The sequence below is a fragment of the Pomacea canaliculata genome, linkage group LG5 (genome assembly GCF_003073045.1).
Source record: "Pomacea canaliculata isolate SZHN2017 linkage group LG5, ASM307304v1, whole genome shotgun sequence".
Lineage (NCBI taxonomy): Eukaryota > Metazoa > Mollusca > Gastropoda > Architaenioglossa > Ampullariidae > Pomacea > Pomacea canaliculata.
This window is the reverse complement of record NC_037594.1, coordinates 31,230,283-31,244,721: the sequence shown is the minus strand read 5'-3', so window position 1 is coordinate 31,244,721 and position 14,439 is coordinate 31,230,283. Positions and strand designations below refer to the sequence as shown.

Sequence of the window (14,439 nt, the reverse complement as noted above, 5' to 3'; positions counted from 1 at the left end):
ATACCAGCATGGCCAGGACCCCCAGTAAAAACAATGTCCTTGTTCAGTGAAGGAGTGCTGCATGAATTGTATGCTCTGATCCCTTGACAGTTCCCCTGCGGATTGTAGACATAGTTTATCTGTGAGGAAAAGATGCAGAGCGCCTCACAGATGAAGAGGGAGAAGAAAAAAGCGGAAGGGGATGGAAAAAAGCGACACTAAACGCCGCTCATCCACATCCTTGCCTTGCTCGCCAAGAGAAGCAAAGTGGTTAGAAACAGGGTTTGATGGTTTTGCTGTGGTAGTCCCAAATGTTTTCTGCTGAATACTGGATTTTTCTGGCGATTTTTTTTTGTTTTTGTCCATCTGCAGTATGGTATTTTTGATCTTTGGTGATTTTGTGTTGCTTGCTTGCTGGCGAGCAGTGTTTCTGACTGGTGAAAGGGGATGCTTGGACTGTGATGCTTGTGTGGCTTGAGATGCTTGTGAGCTTTGAGATTTTTGTGATGACCGGGTGCCACCACAGCTTGTAGAAGGAGGTAGAGGAAGCATAGTCCGTCACAGTTTGCACACTTGGCGCTTTTGAGAACAATCAGCTGCAGCCCATGGCCTGTACAGCCGCAACGAAAGCAGCGGGCTTGGGACTTGCAGAAGCTAGCCCCATAACATTTTATCAATCATGCTGTTTGTGTGCACACACACACACATGTATATTTTGGTCTCTTTTTCTGACTCCTTCTCTCTCTCATACACACACAAATGCATAATAAAATTATGTATGATCAGGTGACTGAAAACTATTGAAAACATAACTGTAAAAGCTGTTCCTAAATTTACCTGTATATTACTGTGTTCATGTTACTGCAAAATAATAATTATAGTGACACGCTGATCACATAACTCTTGAATAATTAAAAATTTTAATGATATATTCATGCATTCTTTGAGGTAAACTGTTCATTTTTTCTCTTTAGATAACAAACTCTTATAGCAATGTTTTCTAAATGGGTTTATTATCCTTACAATATAACACATATAATACATCATGGGATCAGATGAGGTGGGCTACTTTTAAGTGGCCCCCCTGTATTATAATCTTCAGGATAATATTAATATTTCATAAAGCATATACACAAATGCATTGTTATTCTTATATATATATATAATACAATTTAGCTTTTTGTAGCTATATACATAATGTTATGTTCATCAACACATTATTATATCAAAGTTTAATAATTATCAGTATGTTTATCAGCTAAAAATATAAAAGAAAAATACAGCCACAAATCTTTAAAAAATGTCTGCAATACTGCAATCAAAAATATTTACTAAGAAAATATTAATACTGCTTTGTATAGCCTATTTACATCTATTACTACAATTTCATATCATAATATGAGCACCTCATACTTTCTGTGGACCTTCGTGTGATTTTTGTGTCCAAAATGTAAAATGTTTATGCAGAAGTCCTTGTTGTCCTAGCAGTTTAGGACAAATCTAGTGCTACACGCAATCCAGTTAGTCCATGCAAATCCACTTTTTTTCACAAGAATCAAATCATCTGTCAGTACAATGTGTACATGTGACCATGGACGGATATTAGTTTGTGATGTGACAGCTCAGTATACCTACTAATTTTCTTGCATTTGTAAGCAGAAAAATGTGACTATTTTGAAACACCTCAGGCCTCAGCTAACCCATATTTGTTGTTGTAACTAACAGAGTGGAAATATCATATATAAATCCTACAGAGAGCTTTTGTTCTGGTGCAACTGGTGCAAATACCAAAGTGAAAAGTCTGTTCTTATGTCGCACAAAAGTGCCAAGCATTTAAGCATTTTATATATTATTATATGATACATTTTATAAATTGCATATGTATTTTAGAAAAAAGTGTGCAATTATGCATTACAAGATACCTTTTCTCAAGTGACTATAATAATGCCACTGGTGCAACAGCTTTTCAACAGCAGCCATAGGCCTTTTTAGAAAGTGAAACTAGACCCTACTGAAAGTCATAATCTGTTTTTCCAGATTTTATTGCAGCTTGTTTTGATGGCGCTGATTATTGACTAACCTCCCATTTCACTTAGCTCTTCTAAAAATATTGCCTATTCCTCCACACATATTGCATATCTATCCATAATCATTATAGAAAACCTTCAAAATTATGGAAAATGGCCAAGCCTGTAAAATTATGGCATTTTACAATTTTGTTTCTGTTTTTTGTGTGTCAGTTTCTTGCAATTTCTGCTTTCTAACACTGCTTTCTGTCAATTTGATGGAAGTTAATGTCAATCAACTGTCTAGGTAAAAGTAGAAGCTAATAAGTAATTAAATCCTTTATTCCATTAATTTGCTTATGGCTTTTCTGTATGTGCAAACATAACACCAACAGTATGTCAGCCCCTCTTCCTCTCAAGCAAACAACATGGTGAAGAAAAACTGAACACCATAGTTAAAATATTTTGCAGCAGGTAAATTCCACGTATAAAAACACTGTTCTTGCAGATGAATAAGCAAGTGATAATTGCAGGTGCAATATTAAAACACAGTGGTAGTTTTAGTGCTTATCAAACATTTAACAAACCACAAGAACTTTGTTGCTGTCTTGAAAGATTCAGCATCTTAGCATACTTTAATGTTTTTATCCCTGGTGTTGGTAGGCGCATAATATGGACAGTTTTATGCTGAGTAAAATTATTGAAGTGACAGTCCAATTGAGGTTGATGGAAAAAAAAAGAAAAAGAAAAGCTCAACTTTCATTTTTACTTTGTTTTGCAACTGATTAAATACACTGAACCAACTTTTTCTGAATGCAAATAATAGTTTTGCAAAAAAAGTCCTTAAAACCAAGATTTACTTCCCTTTGACCAATGATGATCTGTGAACTGAGGAAAATGTGCACTTTCCCTCCGTGCACTTTATGCACACCTGCTCACAATCAAGATAGTGAAGCAAATAAGACCCTGTACTAAGTGCATGTATCATTCTGCATTCTATTTTACAGTTTAAATGTTTTTTTTCCTTGATCACCGATAATAGTCATTCACATTTGTGACTTGTGCCAATATTTTGAAACAACTTTTCTAAAGTTATTATGCAAATTGGAGATTATTTTGCCTGTGTTGGGACAATAGATCTGACATACTGCAAAACAGTAGAAATTGAAACATTTTAAAATTAAGATCTGAATCAAAAGCTCCTGCCTCAAATGAATTTTTAAAGAATTTTCACAGTGAGAAATAGCTTAACTATGGACATTTTAAGATGCAATGGACAAGACTGTATATTTGCCGGGGTGTTTGGAGATTTCTACCCCCTTCCCCACACTTAAAGGAAATTCGACTATGTTCAAAAGATCAGATTAAAATGTGGACATTGAAGTGAAGCATATGGTGAAAAGCTACTGCAGAAGCAATTGTGCATCAGTTAACATTGAGTTCAAGTGTGCTTTCTTTTGAGCAATTTTAGCTCCTAAACGGTTGTATTTCTTTGTCATACAGTACTCCAAGTCTTCCTCCCTTTTTTCTCTGTTTAAAAAAAGCAGAAAAGAAAACAGTGTATCAAATACTCAATGTCTAGTCATCACTGCAACAATAAATTACAATGTGATTTAACCTTATGTCTCACACGAGAATTTAGTTATGAATTCAGTAGCTGAAATATGCAGATCACATAAAAACTACATAAGACTAAACACAACATTGTGAGATTAGTGTTTATAGGTTCTATCAAGATTGAAAGTACAACTGTCAGCTGTCAGATAGTAATAGCATAGATGAGAAAGACTCTAGTATACTTCCTAAAATGAACTAACACCAACTATTGTAAAAATGTGTCATGACTTTTCCAACAACCCAGTATTTGCATAAGGCTCCTCAAATGATGTTACATGTGATAAGAAGTAAAAAGAGTTCTTTATCTTCAAAATATCTCACCGTGACAATTGTCCTTGCGAACCAACAAGAATATTCAAAGCAGGCATCCTTTTTCCAAAAGGAACAGCATCTCTAAAAAAAAAAAATCACATGTACAAATAGCATCATGCAAAATTCCTTGACATTGTATGATATGCATTATCTTACATAGTTTTGTAAAGATTATGCAAGAGAGAAAGATTATGTGATTTCAAGGCACAATTGTGAGAGAAGATATTTCTTCACAAACTTTAAATACACAGAACATCATACTTCTTGTACCAGTAGAAGTGTTCCAAGTATGTGTATGTTGCCAGAATAAAGAATCAAGTCAATCCTTACAGCTGCAAAACTCAAAACAGACTGCTCATTTACTCCTTCCCCTCCAGAAAAATTAAAAGAACCACTGTTTTTCCCATCTGTTACAAAATATATATTCCATAGTTTCTTTTGCTTCCTTTATTGGATAATTTGTCAGTGCAATTAAAATTGTTTTTAAATAAAATGTGAGCTTATCTCATTTGATCTTAGGCTCAGCAGCTAAACTGATCTGTCTTTTAAAAAAAACTCAATCAATTAAGTAACAATTTAAAGAAAAAGGAAATCATAGTGTAGCACTCTACTAGTGTACTAAGTTATGTCGTTCTTTGTAGATGGTAGGAGTCGAACAGCTCCCAGGACTGTCCCTTTCTCACTCCAGCTGCTTGCATAATAGCCAGCCTTGAACTGTCCACCTATAACAGCTGACTACTGGACCTACTGTTACACCAGAAGTTATGAAGTTGCCTGAGCCACTTGTGGAGACAATGACCAGACAGGGGTGACCACGGGGGCTGAGAAAGGTCAGGACGAGACAATGGGAAAAGGGTGTGGATGGTTCTAGAACATTTGACGGCATAGCTTAAAGTTGAGGGAGACATTTTTGCTTTGGAAGTAAGAGCGGAGAGATGGCAGGCCAGCCACCAAGTGAAACTGAATAAAATCTACAATTGTGTGGCTATTTCCATCGTTTGTTGTGCTCTTGTACGACTAGCCAACCCCTACGTAGCCATCAGGGGCTGACGTATTGGTTATAATAGAAGTGCAAAACTCTCAAGAGGTTGCAAAATTTATGATACTTTATATTTTTAGCAGGAAAAATGCTTTATTTCTTCCATGTGTGCTATTTCTTTAATGAATTAACTCTAGAAAAGTTTGAAAGCAGAGAAAGATGATTTGTCAAATGTACTAATGCTAACTTTCATCTAAATAAAGTAACACATACACTGGAAGTCTGTCCTCTGGAAGTGTTGTTTGTTGTACAAGTGCAAACTGTGCACTAACCATATCTGGTGTAAGGCAGAACTCTTGATGCTTACATTCATGCCTGTAAAAACACTCACATAAGAATGACACCAAAATCATATAAGAAGATTCATAAAATTTAAGTCTTTCAACGAAAACTAGATTATTCTGGTCTGGCTACTAGGCATCTCTGTCTGAAGCATGATCTATAGCAAGTAATTATAGGCTACCACCTCAGTGATAGTAGAATTTATTGCCCTTCTGGTTTTCTTTTCTTTAATCTTTCCCTTAATGCAAAAAGTAGCTTTTTTGGTCTCGTAGACTTTACAAACTTATTGGTGAAGAACAATGTGTAAGAGGTCAATATTCAGCTTGTCTATCAACAAGCAACTTCATAAATAAATAGTAGAAAATAAAGCATATCTGAAGAGGTAACTATTTTTGAAATTTGATGCTCCATCCACTAAAAATTATAAGAAAAAAATAATTCTGCACATTAGCAATACACCTTAAACAATAATTTCATATTTATTAAGAAAATTGTGTTTAAAATACACTTACTCCTCTACCATTGCACTCAAATCTTCTGAAGACAAGCCATTTAATAAGTGAGGCACTGATGCTGGTAACAGGTCAGTGCTGAAACTGTTATCCCTGAAAAGATTTAAATCACTTTTTTACTTTTAATTTTGAACTTGCTTTAAAAGATTTTTAATTTGACTGTTACAAACATGATGGTTGTTTACCGTATTAGACTGAGTGACAAAACGTAAGTCCCATGCACCTATGTCGTTGTCAGGGTTAGCTTCCTCAACTCTCTACTGTCTCACTCCACACTACTCTGAGTGCGACTACAACAGCAACTGCAACTACTCCTCTCACAACTACCCTAACACTCACTCTCACTCAGGGCTTACACACACTGTACAAAAGTTATCTGGAAACATCCAGCATCTTATCGTCACACGTGTACTCTCTCGCACTGAACATTCCAGGTACCAAGCTTGCATCAGTCACAGTTGTTCACAAACTTTCTAGAATGATCTAGGCTGCTCTAGTCAAAGACTCGTGGCGGTCACTGGCAGGTCAGGTCGGGTCAGATACCACATCAAAGCGCTGACGATGCCAGGAGACACCTCACACAGACTCCTACCACATTTAATTCATAATACTGACCACAAAAAACTCTTTTATTTGTTGTTATCTTAATTGATGAAAGCAATGACTGATGTGCTAGTCATTGCTGTGCATGCATAGAAATCAACCTTTTTCTTCAGTGATGGTAGGTGGTTGTGGCAGAAATAAACCTTAGTGTTTTTAATATCTTTTGGCCAAGCAAGGAATAGCTGCAACACATGTAGTGATGTTGAGCCTTATATATTGTGCACTTACCCTATTGCACAATTTGCTATCAATGTTATATCAATAAATGTAGATAATGGAGATCAACTTATAAGCTTATAGTCTGTTTTGGCAAAAGCTAATTTACAATCACAATTTACTGCAGTGTGTGTTCCTGCAGTGCCGATACAAATTTTAATTGCTGAAAAAGTAGAATAAAAGATGAAGTATCTTACCACCGAGGAACCCAAACATTGGTAAGTGTTGATAAGTTAACTAATGAGATGAGTCCTTGTGAAGGAAATTTTTTCCAACTCATTATGCTGCGAATTGTGTCCTGTAAGACAGAAAAGTTACATTTTCCTGCACCTGGTTGACTTGATGTTATTTAGCCACAACTGGTAGTACAGCATAAAACATCATTCATTTATCTGTTTGAGAACAGCACACTCCTTGTGAATGAAAACAAATGAAAGTGAGTATGATGTGATTGTGTGTGTAGGAGAAAGTGATTGTGTATATGCACATATGATCATGAAGAGCTCTAGGTGGCAACAGGATATTTTCTTAAACGTCATGAGTGGATTAAAGAATAAAACACAGACACTGGGGTAATAACTGATGATCATAAAAAGAAGAAGAATTATGAATTTGGTAGTCATATCTCATATAATCATTCAGTAAGCAAACTTAAAAAATATTCATGTTGGACATGGACAAGCTGAGAAGTTATACACCAGTTCTCGTTCCTCCATCCTTGATTTTAAACAGCTGCCTCCCTAAGAAAGTTTTCTTATGCATGGTCTAGAGCTGATGTTGAATAGGATGTACACTTAAAACTTCATTTTATTTTCATACTGGAATTTAATTTATCTTGGTTTACTCACCTCACGATCCAAGTACCTACGCTGTGTGGCAGCATGAGTGTTAGCATGTGTGTCTTTCCTGAAATACCTCGGTAAAGGGCATAGATGAAACTCTGAGTCCACTTCAGCATAGGGAAATGGTGCTTGGAATGTCTGCAAGCCTGGAGTAGGATTCTAGAAATAACCATAAAAACATACTGAGGAATCACATCAGATTTACCTCGGTCAAAGATTCTTAATCATCAATAAATTAAACATGAAAATCATGTGAGACACAAAGATGGTACTGCAAAAAAAAACAAAACAAAACCCAAGAATAAGTAACCTGGCACACTGGGAGATGAGCGAGTATTCACAAAGGCTAGATACATTTTCATTAGCTTTGATAGCAGTCTTTTAGTAATTACTTTTTACTTTTAAATGATCTAAGGGTTTTAATAGCTTTATCTTGTTCCACTTACTTTGAGGAATTTGCTGACATACAATTTTCTGCATAAAATTCACAGAAAGTGATTGAAACTACATCCATTTTGTCAGTGAATGCAGTGAACTCTGCTAACCTGTGCTAAAGGTCAAGGCCCTTACAATATGTGATCAAAGATAGAGGAAGTGTTCACATAAAGAAAAAAACACAACCTCTAGTCTTGATGCCAAGTTGAATGCGCTGAGTGCAGAGGTATTTTCAATTAAGACAAGTGTTAAAAAACATGTTAAAGCCCTAGACAATAATTATGCCAGAAAATAATATTAATAGAGAATTCTGTTAAGGAAAGATTAGACAGGCAAGAAAGGCATTCACAAAGAAACAATCTACTGCTTTTTGGTAGACTGGCGAGTGGGAAAGACAGCTATAAATGTGTGCGAGTGCAGTGATTGAGCTCCTGAACAAGTCTAATGCCCTACCTGGCAAACTGTGGTATAAATGTGACATAGTTCATGCACATAAGCTAGGCATGTGTAGCATGGTGAACGCTTCACAGGCTGGATATGAAAGAGAAACTTTGCCCTATGATCTTGAAAATGGCTAACTGGGGAGATAAAATAGACATTTTCACCAAAGGAAAAGACCTGCTAAGGGAAATGGGACTTATCATACCAAGTTAGTTAACAGGGTGATATCCTGATCAAGTATAAGGCAAGAGGTGTTCATGCATACTACAGAGGTGAAAAGCTTTTCATCAGTGGCTCCACTGCACTAAAAAGAAATTACACTGACCAGAGAATGACAGATTAGATAGTCTCTGAAAGTACTGTGATCATCGCCATCTCAGAAGCAAAAGCAGCAGCAGGTGCAGCAACAGCCACAGCAAATGGTCAAAAACTAAACCCGGCAGTTGGTGCCAAGTCATCGGCAATGTGGTAAACAGAGGGCTGCAAAGCCAGAATTCACACCACATACTGGTGAGGACAGAGGGGAATCAAGACTCACCTCCCTTGGTTTCAGGTTCACTGGTGTATAGTGAAACTTTGAGGGATATTGGTGCTAACTTGTGGGGCAGAAACACAGCAACTCCTGTATCTCCCACCACCTCTACCACCAGTCCACATGTTGATGCTGCTGTGCCTGTGAATGACTTCCCAACTCTACCATGTCAGCAAGATACAACTGACCACATAATATCTATGCCAGGTACTGTGTCAACCCAGCTTGCCAACACAAGGAAATCACCCCCACATCCCCAAGGAGGACATAAGAGGTACTTCTACACTGCGTACCAGAGGCTCCCATGCCCGAGACCTTCTCTGCCTAGTCAGTGTGCTGCAAAATTGTTAAAAATCTTTAGAAAATGTAGTTAACAGACCAAAGGAGTTTTTGGATGCTATCAAGAGATGCACAGGAAGGCAGTTTGTAGTGGGGCAAATAAGTGAAGTGCATTGAGTAAAACTAATCTAAACAATATTAAATGAAAGAGGGAGAATAATGATGGCCAAAACAACTTTTGTGAAACCCAACTCATGAAAAGTCAGGTCATAGAAATGAGGTTTAAGAAACAATAAGCCTTTTAAAAGGTGGCAAAGCATCAGGCCCAAATGGAACTGTAAATGAAGTGTTAAAAGCTGCAGGTACTGTTTTAATTCCCTTCCTTGTTAGATGTTTTAACTCTATGATCAGGGGTTATAGCCTAACGAACAGACCAACTCTATTATTATTCCACTCTACAATAAGGGCTATTTAAAAAGTTCAGGTAATTACAGAGGTACCTCTCTTGCTAAATAAAAGGTTAGAGAAATGGGCAGAGACTAGTCACTTAACTGAGAAAGCACAAGCAGGTTTTTCTAGTTTCTACTCAACAGTAGACCACATTTTCACTATACATGATGTGGTAGAGAAACAATTCAAAACATGAAACCTTAGGTGGCATTTACAGATTTTAAGAAGGTTGTGACAGTGTGCAGTAAGCAATATTACTAGAGGAGCTAGCAAGATTGGGAATACAATACAAAACATCTTTACTAATCCCTTTCAGGAAATCTGCCATGCGAATATAGCATCAGACAAAATGGGAACAAGGCAAATTGTGAAGAATAATAAAAAGTTTGTACAAAACTGTCCAAACATGTATCAGAGATAGCAACCAGAAAACGTCACAATATTTAATTAAATGCTTGATATTACTTAAGCAGGTTGTGTGCTCCGTCCAATACTTTTCACTTCTTTTTAACTCATTATCCCAAGACATATTATCGAATGGTAGACATGGGGTTTTAACATCACTTTCAACACACACACACAACAACAAACATATTCTGGTCTTTTGATGAGATTTCTTAGTAGATCTCTTAAGCTGTTTGACAACATGAAACATCTTTGAGCTTATTTTTCTCTCTAGAAGTAGAGCATAAGATCACTGAAGAGAATGTAGCAAGATTTGTTTCCAAATGTTTTTGATGATAAACTGCAATTTGTATTTTGCTATAAGGACCACTACATCTGATTCCAATTATTATAGAAAGAAATAAAAACATTCAACAATATACAAACTCTTATCACAATCACAATCATGAATAAAATTCTGCTTTGAATTTAGGCATTCATTTTACTACATGAAGTACAGTCTGGTTATTAATATTTTTAAGCAAAACTATTTACTCAACTGTACGTATAACTAGTTGTTTACTATGAAGGCCTTTATTCAGAAACATGTAATCCAGTAGGTGCATGACTATGTTTGGTAAAGTTTTATATAACCACCATTTAAGAAACATAGCCATAAATAAGTGTCTGGTTTGTTGAAATAACTGTGCTGCTTTGATTTAAAAAAAAACAAAAAATGTGAGGGATGCATGGGTTTGTGAGATGAATTTTATGTGTTCAACTCACCATTATGTGTAAAGAAGAATAGTTTACTGACAAGAAAAGGGCATCTGGAGGTCTTGTAATGAATAAAGGCAAGTCATGAAAAGTCTCTGCAGAAACTTCTTTTTCTTTCTCAACTGGTGACACATCCAAGTCAGTCTTGCATTTCTCATTTTGTGGGATGCTGGATTTCACCAATGCAGTTACAGCAGTATGTGGCAGTGAGAGAATCTCATCCTTAAACAGTTACCATTAAAACAATCTTAAGCTTTCTCAAATAATTAATTACTCCGCTACATAGCACAATAAAATGAACATGAAAGCAAATGCATATGATCACTATCTATTAGTGCCTAGTCAGAGAATGGTGTTAAATAATTCCTTACAAACTATCAAAAGAAATTTTAAAAACTGAAATAGATCCATATTGCAATATTGCAAGAATGTTAAGTGTAACACAGTTTTTATGGTATTTATTATTAGGTTATTAAAAGAAAAACTGTACTATTTACAGAATCTAATTTTAAAACCAGTCATTTCTAAAATGCAATATAAAGTTTCAGTGTAAATCATAATGTGATCTTCAAAGAACTGCACACATTTTGAACTACCTCTCAGTGGCTCAAAAATTATCTTCTTTGGTGTTAATCCTAAGTTAATTTGACATAAAATAATCAACTCTCAGCAGGTTAACCTGATCTTATACCAGAGACAGTTGAGCTTCAGTACCGATAGAAAGTTTATAGCAGTCACTTATAGAACAGATGATCATAATAATTCCTGCCCTAAGGACAAGCTCAAGACGCTTTGCAAATGACTGAAGGTAGTGTGATATCATGCAAATAAGGTGATGACAAAACAAAGTGATGTAGGCTTTTGGCAGACTGTGTACTCCATGTCAAAGAGCAACGTCCACAACTTGCAAGTTAATATCTAGTGTTAGTCTATTTCTAATGATTGGGATACTGATAACTATATAGCTGTCAACTGAAGCAAGTTTTTATAGATAATCCACAAAAGCCACTGACACTTGCAGTAGCTGATTGCATCTGTCTTGCAGAAAATGAACAATCAAGTGATTTTGTACTAAAGAAATCTTCGACCAATCTTGGGCCAAGAAGGGTTATGCATTATATAGCTTATGAAATGCCAAGATATGGCCACGATTCAGCCAATCTTGTGCCAACATTGGGCTACAATTGGACCAATAAAACACCAAAACAATGCAAATGTTGGGCCAATCTTGGAGTGTTTGTTGGGATGTTATAGTGGTTTTCTGGCCTCATATACATTTTCAAAAAACTCAGAAAATGTATACTTTACCTCAGCACCTTCCCGCAAATGTTGAACCAGATGTCCTGATATGTACGTCTGTGAGGCATCATAAACATTTTGAGCAGTATAGGACTGAAGACGGTACATTTGTGGAACCTGTGCAATATAAACATAAATAACTAAAGTGATATTGTCTCAAGCCATTAGTACAACAGGTTAAATATCTTTTCTTCAGTGGCAATGTTAATTACCAGTTACTCTCTGTTTTTCATGAGCTAAGATCATGGATCTCCCAGTTTCAATATGAGAGTGGGACAGTGGGGAAAGAAGGGAGAGAAAGAAACTAAACCCAACCTGAAGATTGAAGTAAGATATTTTCTGCTTGACCACCACTTGGGTAGGAGAAACAGGCACTTGTCCAAGGAAATCTGCTGCCTGTAGAACAAAAATAAACTAAGGCATTTCATTGCATAGATCAGTGGTGTAGGAAGATGCTTGGCTTTCTGGGGGGCAAACTCCATGCTGACAATGAACAATGTTAACATTCTTGTCCCTTCAGATACTTTTTTGAGGGGGGGGGGGGCTTTCCCCTTGTTCCTATGCCAATGTAGATGATATAACATTGATGTCCTGTGTGGAAAAAGCCAAATTCCAAATAAATTTAATAATATTACGTGAATATAGCATAAAAACAAACATAATGATGATACGGATGATAATTATGGTTATAATAACTCTAATGACTAATGTAAATGTAACCAACACATCAGTCCCTGATGGCTATGTAGGGATGGGCTAGTTGCACAAAAACCCAACAAAGATGTAATTGCCGCACAACTGTAGATTTTATTCAGAGTTTCACCCAGAGGCTGGCCTGCCTTCTCTCCACTCTCACTTCCAAATCAAAAAACTTCTCTCAACTGTAAAGCTACACTATGTATCCTATCCCTGTCGAGTGTCCCAGCAACTATTCCACGGCCTGGTCATGACCTTTCCCCCCTGACCCTTGTGACAGCAGTGGTCACCCCCATCCCGAACTGTCTGGTCATGGCCTTCCCAAGTGGGTCGGGGGACTTCTTAAGTAACTTTGGGTGTAACAGTAGGTCCAGTAGCCATGCAATAGCCACAAGTTGACAGTTCAAGGCTGGCTATTACATATACAGCAGGTGTAAGAAAGAGATAGTCCTGGGAGCTGTTCAACCCGTAGCCTCTACAAAACAAAGAAATACTGAGTATACTACTAGAGTGCTACATAAAATCTAGGAAAATGAAAGTAATAAATTCAGAATTGTTACAATTATACTATTAAAAGAATACCATTTCATCCTTTATGTCCGGAGGAACGTAGATGCAAAAAGATGTAGGAACAATTGATGATGCAGACAGCAAGATATTCAGTTGCATTTCTTTTTGGTTTCCTTTCTCTATTTGATTCGTTCTGTTTTGATCTCCATCTGAAGCTAAAAATAATAATTTGTTTTAAAGAATGAAGGAAGTGACAACTTTTAAATGTAGCAAAATGTCTATTTTTTATACAGTGCAGTCCCTCATTTTATATGAATTATATTACATATTAACTGAGCATTGGGGCAGAATATTTATGAGTGTGAATTTCAGAAGGACTGATCGTGAATCAAATCAGCATGTCTTGTAAGCGTTAATTAGTAATGAGATTAAAAGAAAGTTAAAGCAAAATATCAAATTTAAAAATACTGTACACAGTAATCTGTCACTGCTAGACATGTGATCACGCCAGTTCTGAGAAAAACAATCAACTAATTTTTCTTTGTAGATTTGGAGAAACCATTTAATGTCTTCCGCCCCCTCCCCCCATATATTAATACACTAATAAATAACTGCTACTCCACAGATTATGATATTTTCATCTACTGATTAATCTATATTACATCTACAACATCATTAACAAAACTCACAATTGTTGAATGTACCGTTATTTTCACATTGAGCAACCACCAAATGTTGAAGTGAATTTAGCCTCTTATATGCTCTGTTTCTGATTATTACCTGAAAGAACATACTTGCAATTATTACAATGAATACATTGTCAACATCACAAATCAGTTATATAACGTCTTCAAACTTTGATTTTTATTGACATCATAAGTGTTATGTTTACTGTCAATACCAATTACTGGGTGTGCACGTATATTTATAAAACCTTCTGAATATTATGAAGCAATGAAAGCATAGGACAAAAATTTATCCAGAATGTTTTTTATATAGTGAGAAAACACTTCTATATGAGGGTTCTTGAAAAGTCTGGAGACATTCTAAGGAAAAAGGAAATATGGCATAACACAGCAGATAAAGAGATTAAGTCCATGAAACAGATATGGTTGATAGATTGCTAAATGGGTTACCAGTGCAGAACACAAAGAAGCAGAATAACATGGTGTCATTTCTTTGCTTTGAATACTAGATACATAGATGTTGATAAAAATAATAAATGTTG

The 14,439-nt window shown here is 36.1% G+C and overlaps 1 protein-coding gene across 2 annotated transcripts in view; it reads right to left on the bottom strand.

Moving 5' to 3' along the window:
- Positions 1-973: 973 nt before the first annotated feature.
- The window catches only part of LOC112563689 (cilia- and flagella-associated protein 221-like), a 28,065-nt gene continuing 14,599 nt past the window's right edge, over positions 974-14,439 (bottom strand). For both annotated transcript variants that reach the window (XM_025237936.1, XM_025237935.1), the window contains exons 14-24: positions 13,901-13,991; positions 13,284-13,426; positions 12,321-12,401; positions 12,015-12,122; positions 10,716-10,928; positions 7,415-7,567; positions 6,764-6,864; positions 5,748-5,840; positions 5,167-5,268; positions 3,924-3,995; positions 974-3,515 (exon numbers count right to left, since the gene is read on the bottom strand). In XM_025237936.1, the coding sequence (XP_025093721.1) occupies positions 3,389-3,515; positions 3,924-3,995; positions 5,167-5,268; positions 5,748-5,840; positions 6,764-6,864; positions 7,415-7,567; positions 10,716-10,928; positions 12,015-12,122; positions 12,321-12,401; positions 13,284-13,426; positions 13,901-13,991 (1,284 nt within the window). In that variant the 3' untranslated portion in view covers positions 974-3,388. The remainder of the gene's footprint in view (positions 3,516-3,923; positions 3,996-5,166; positions 5,269-5,747; positions 5,841-6,763; positions 6,865-7,414; positions 7,568-10,715; positions 10,929-12,014; positions 12,123-12,320; positions 12,402-13,283; positions 13,427-13,900; positions 13,992-14,439) is intronic.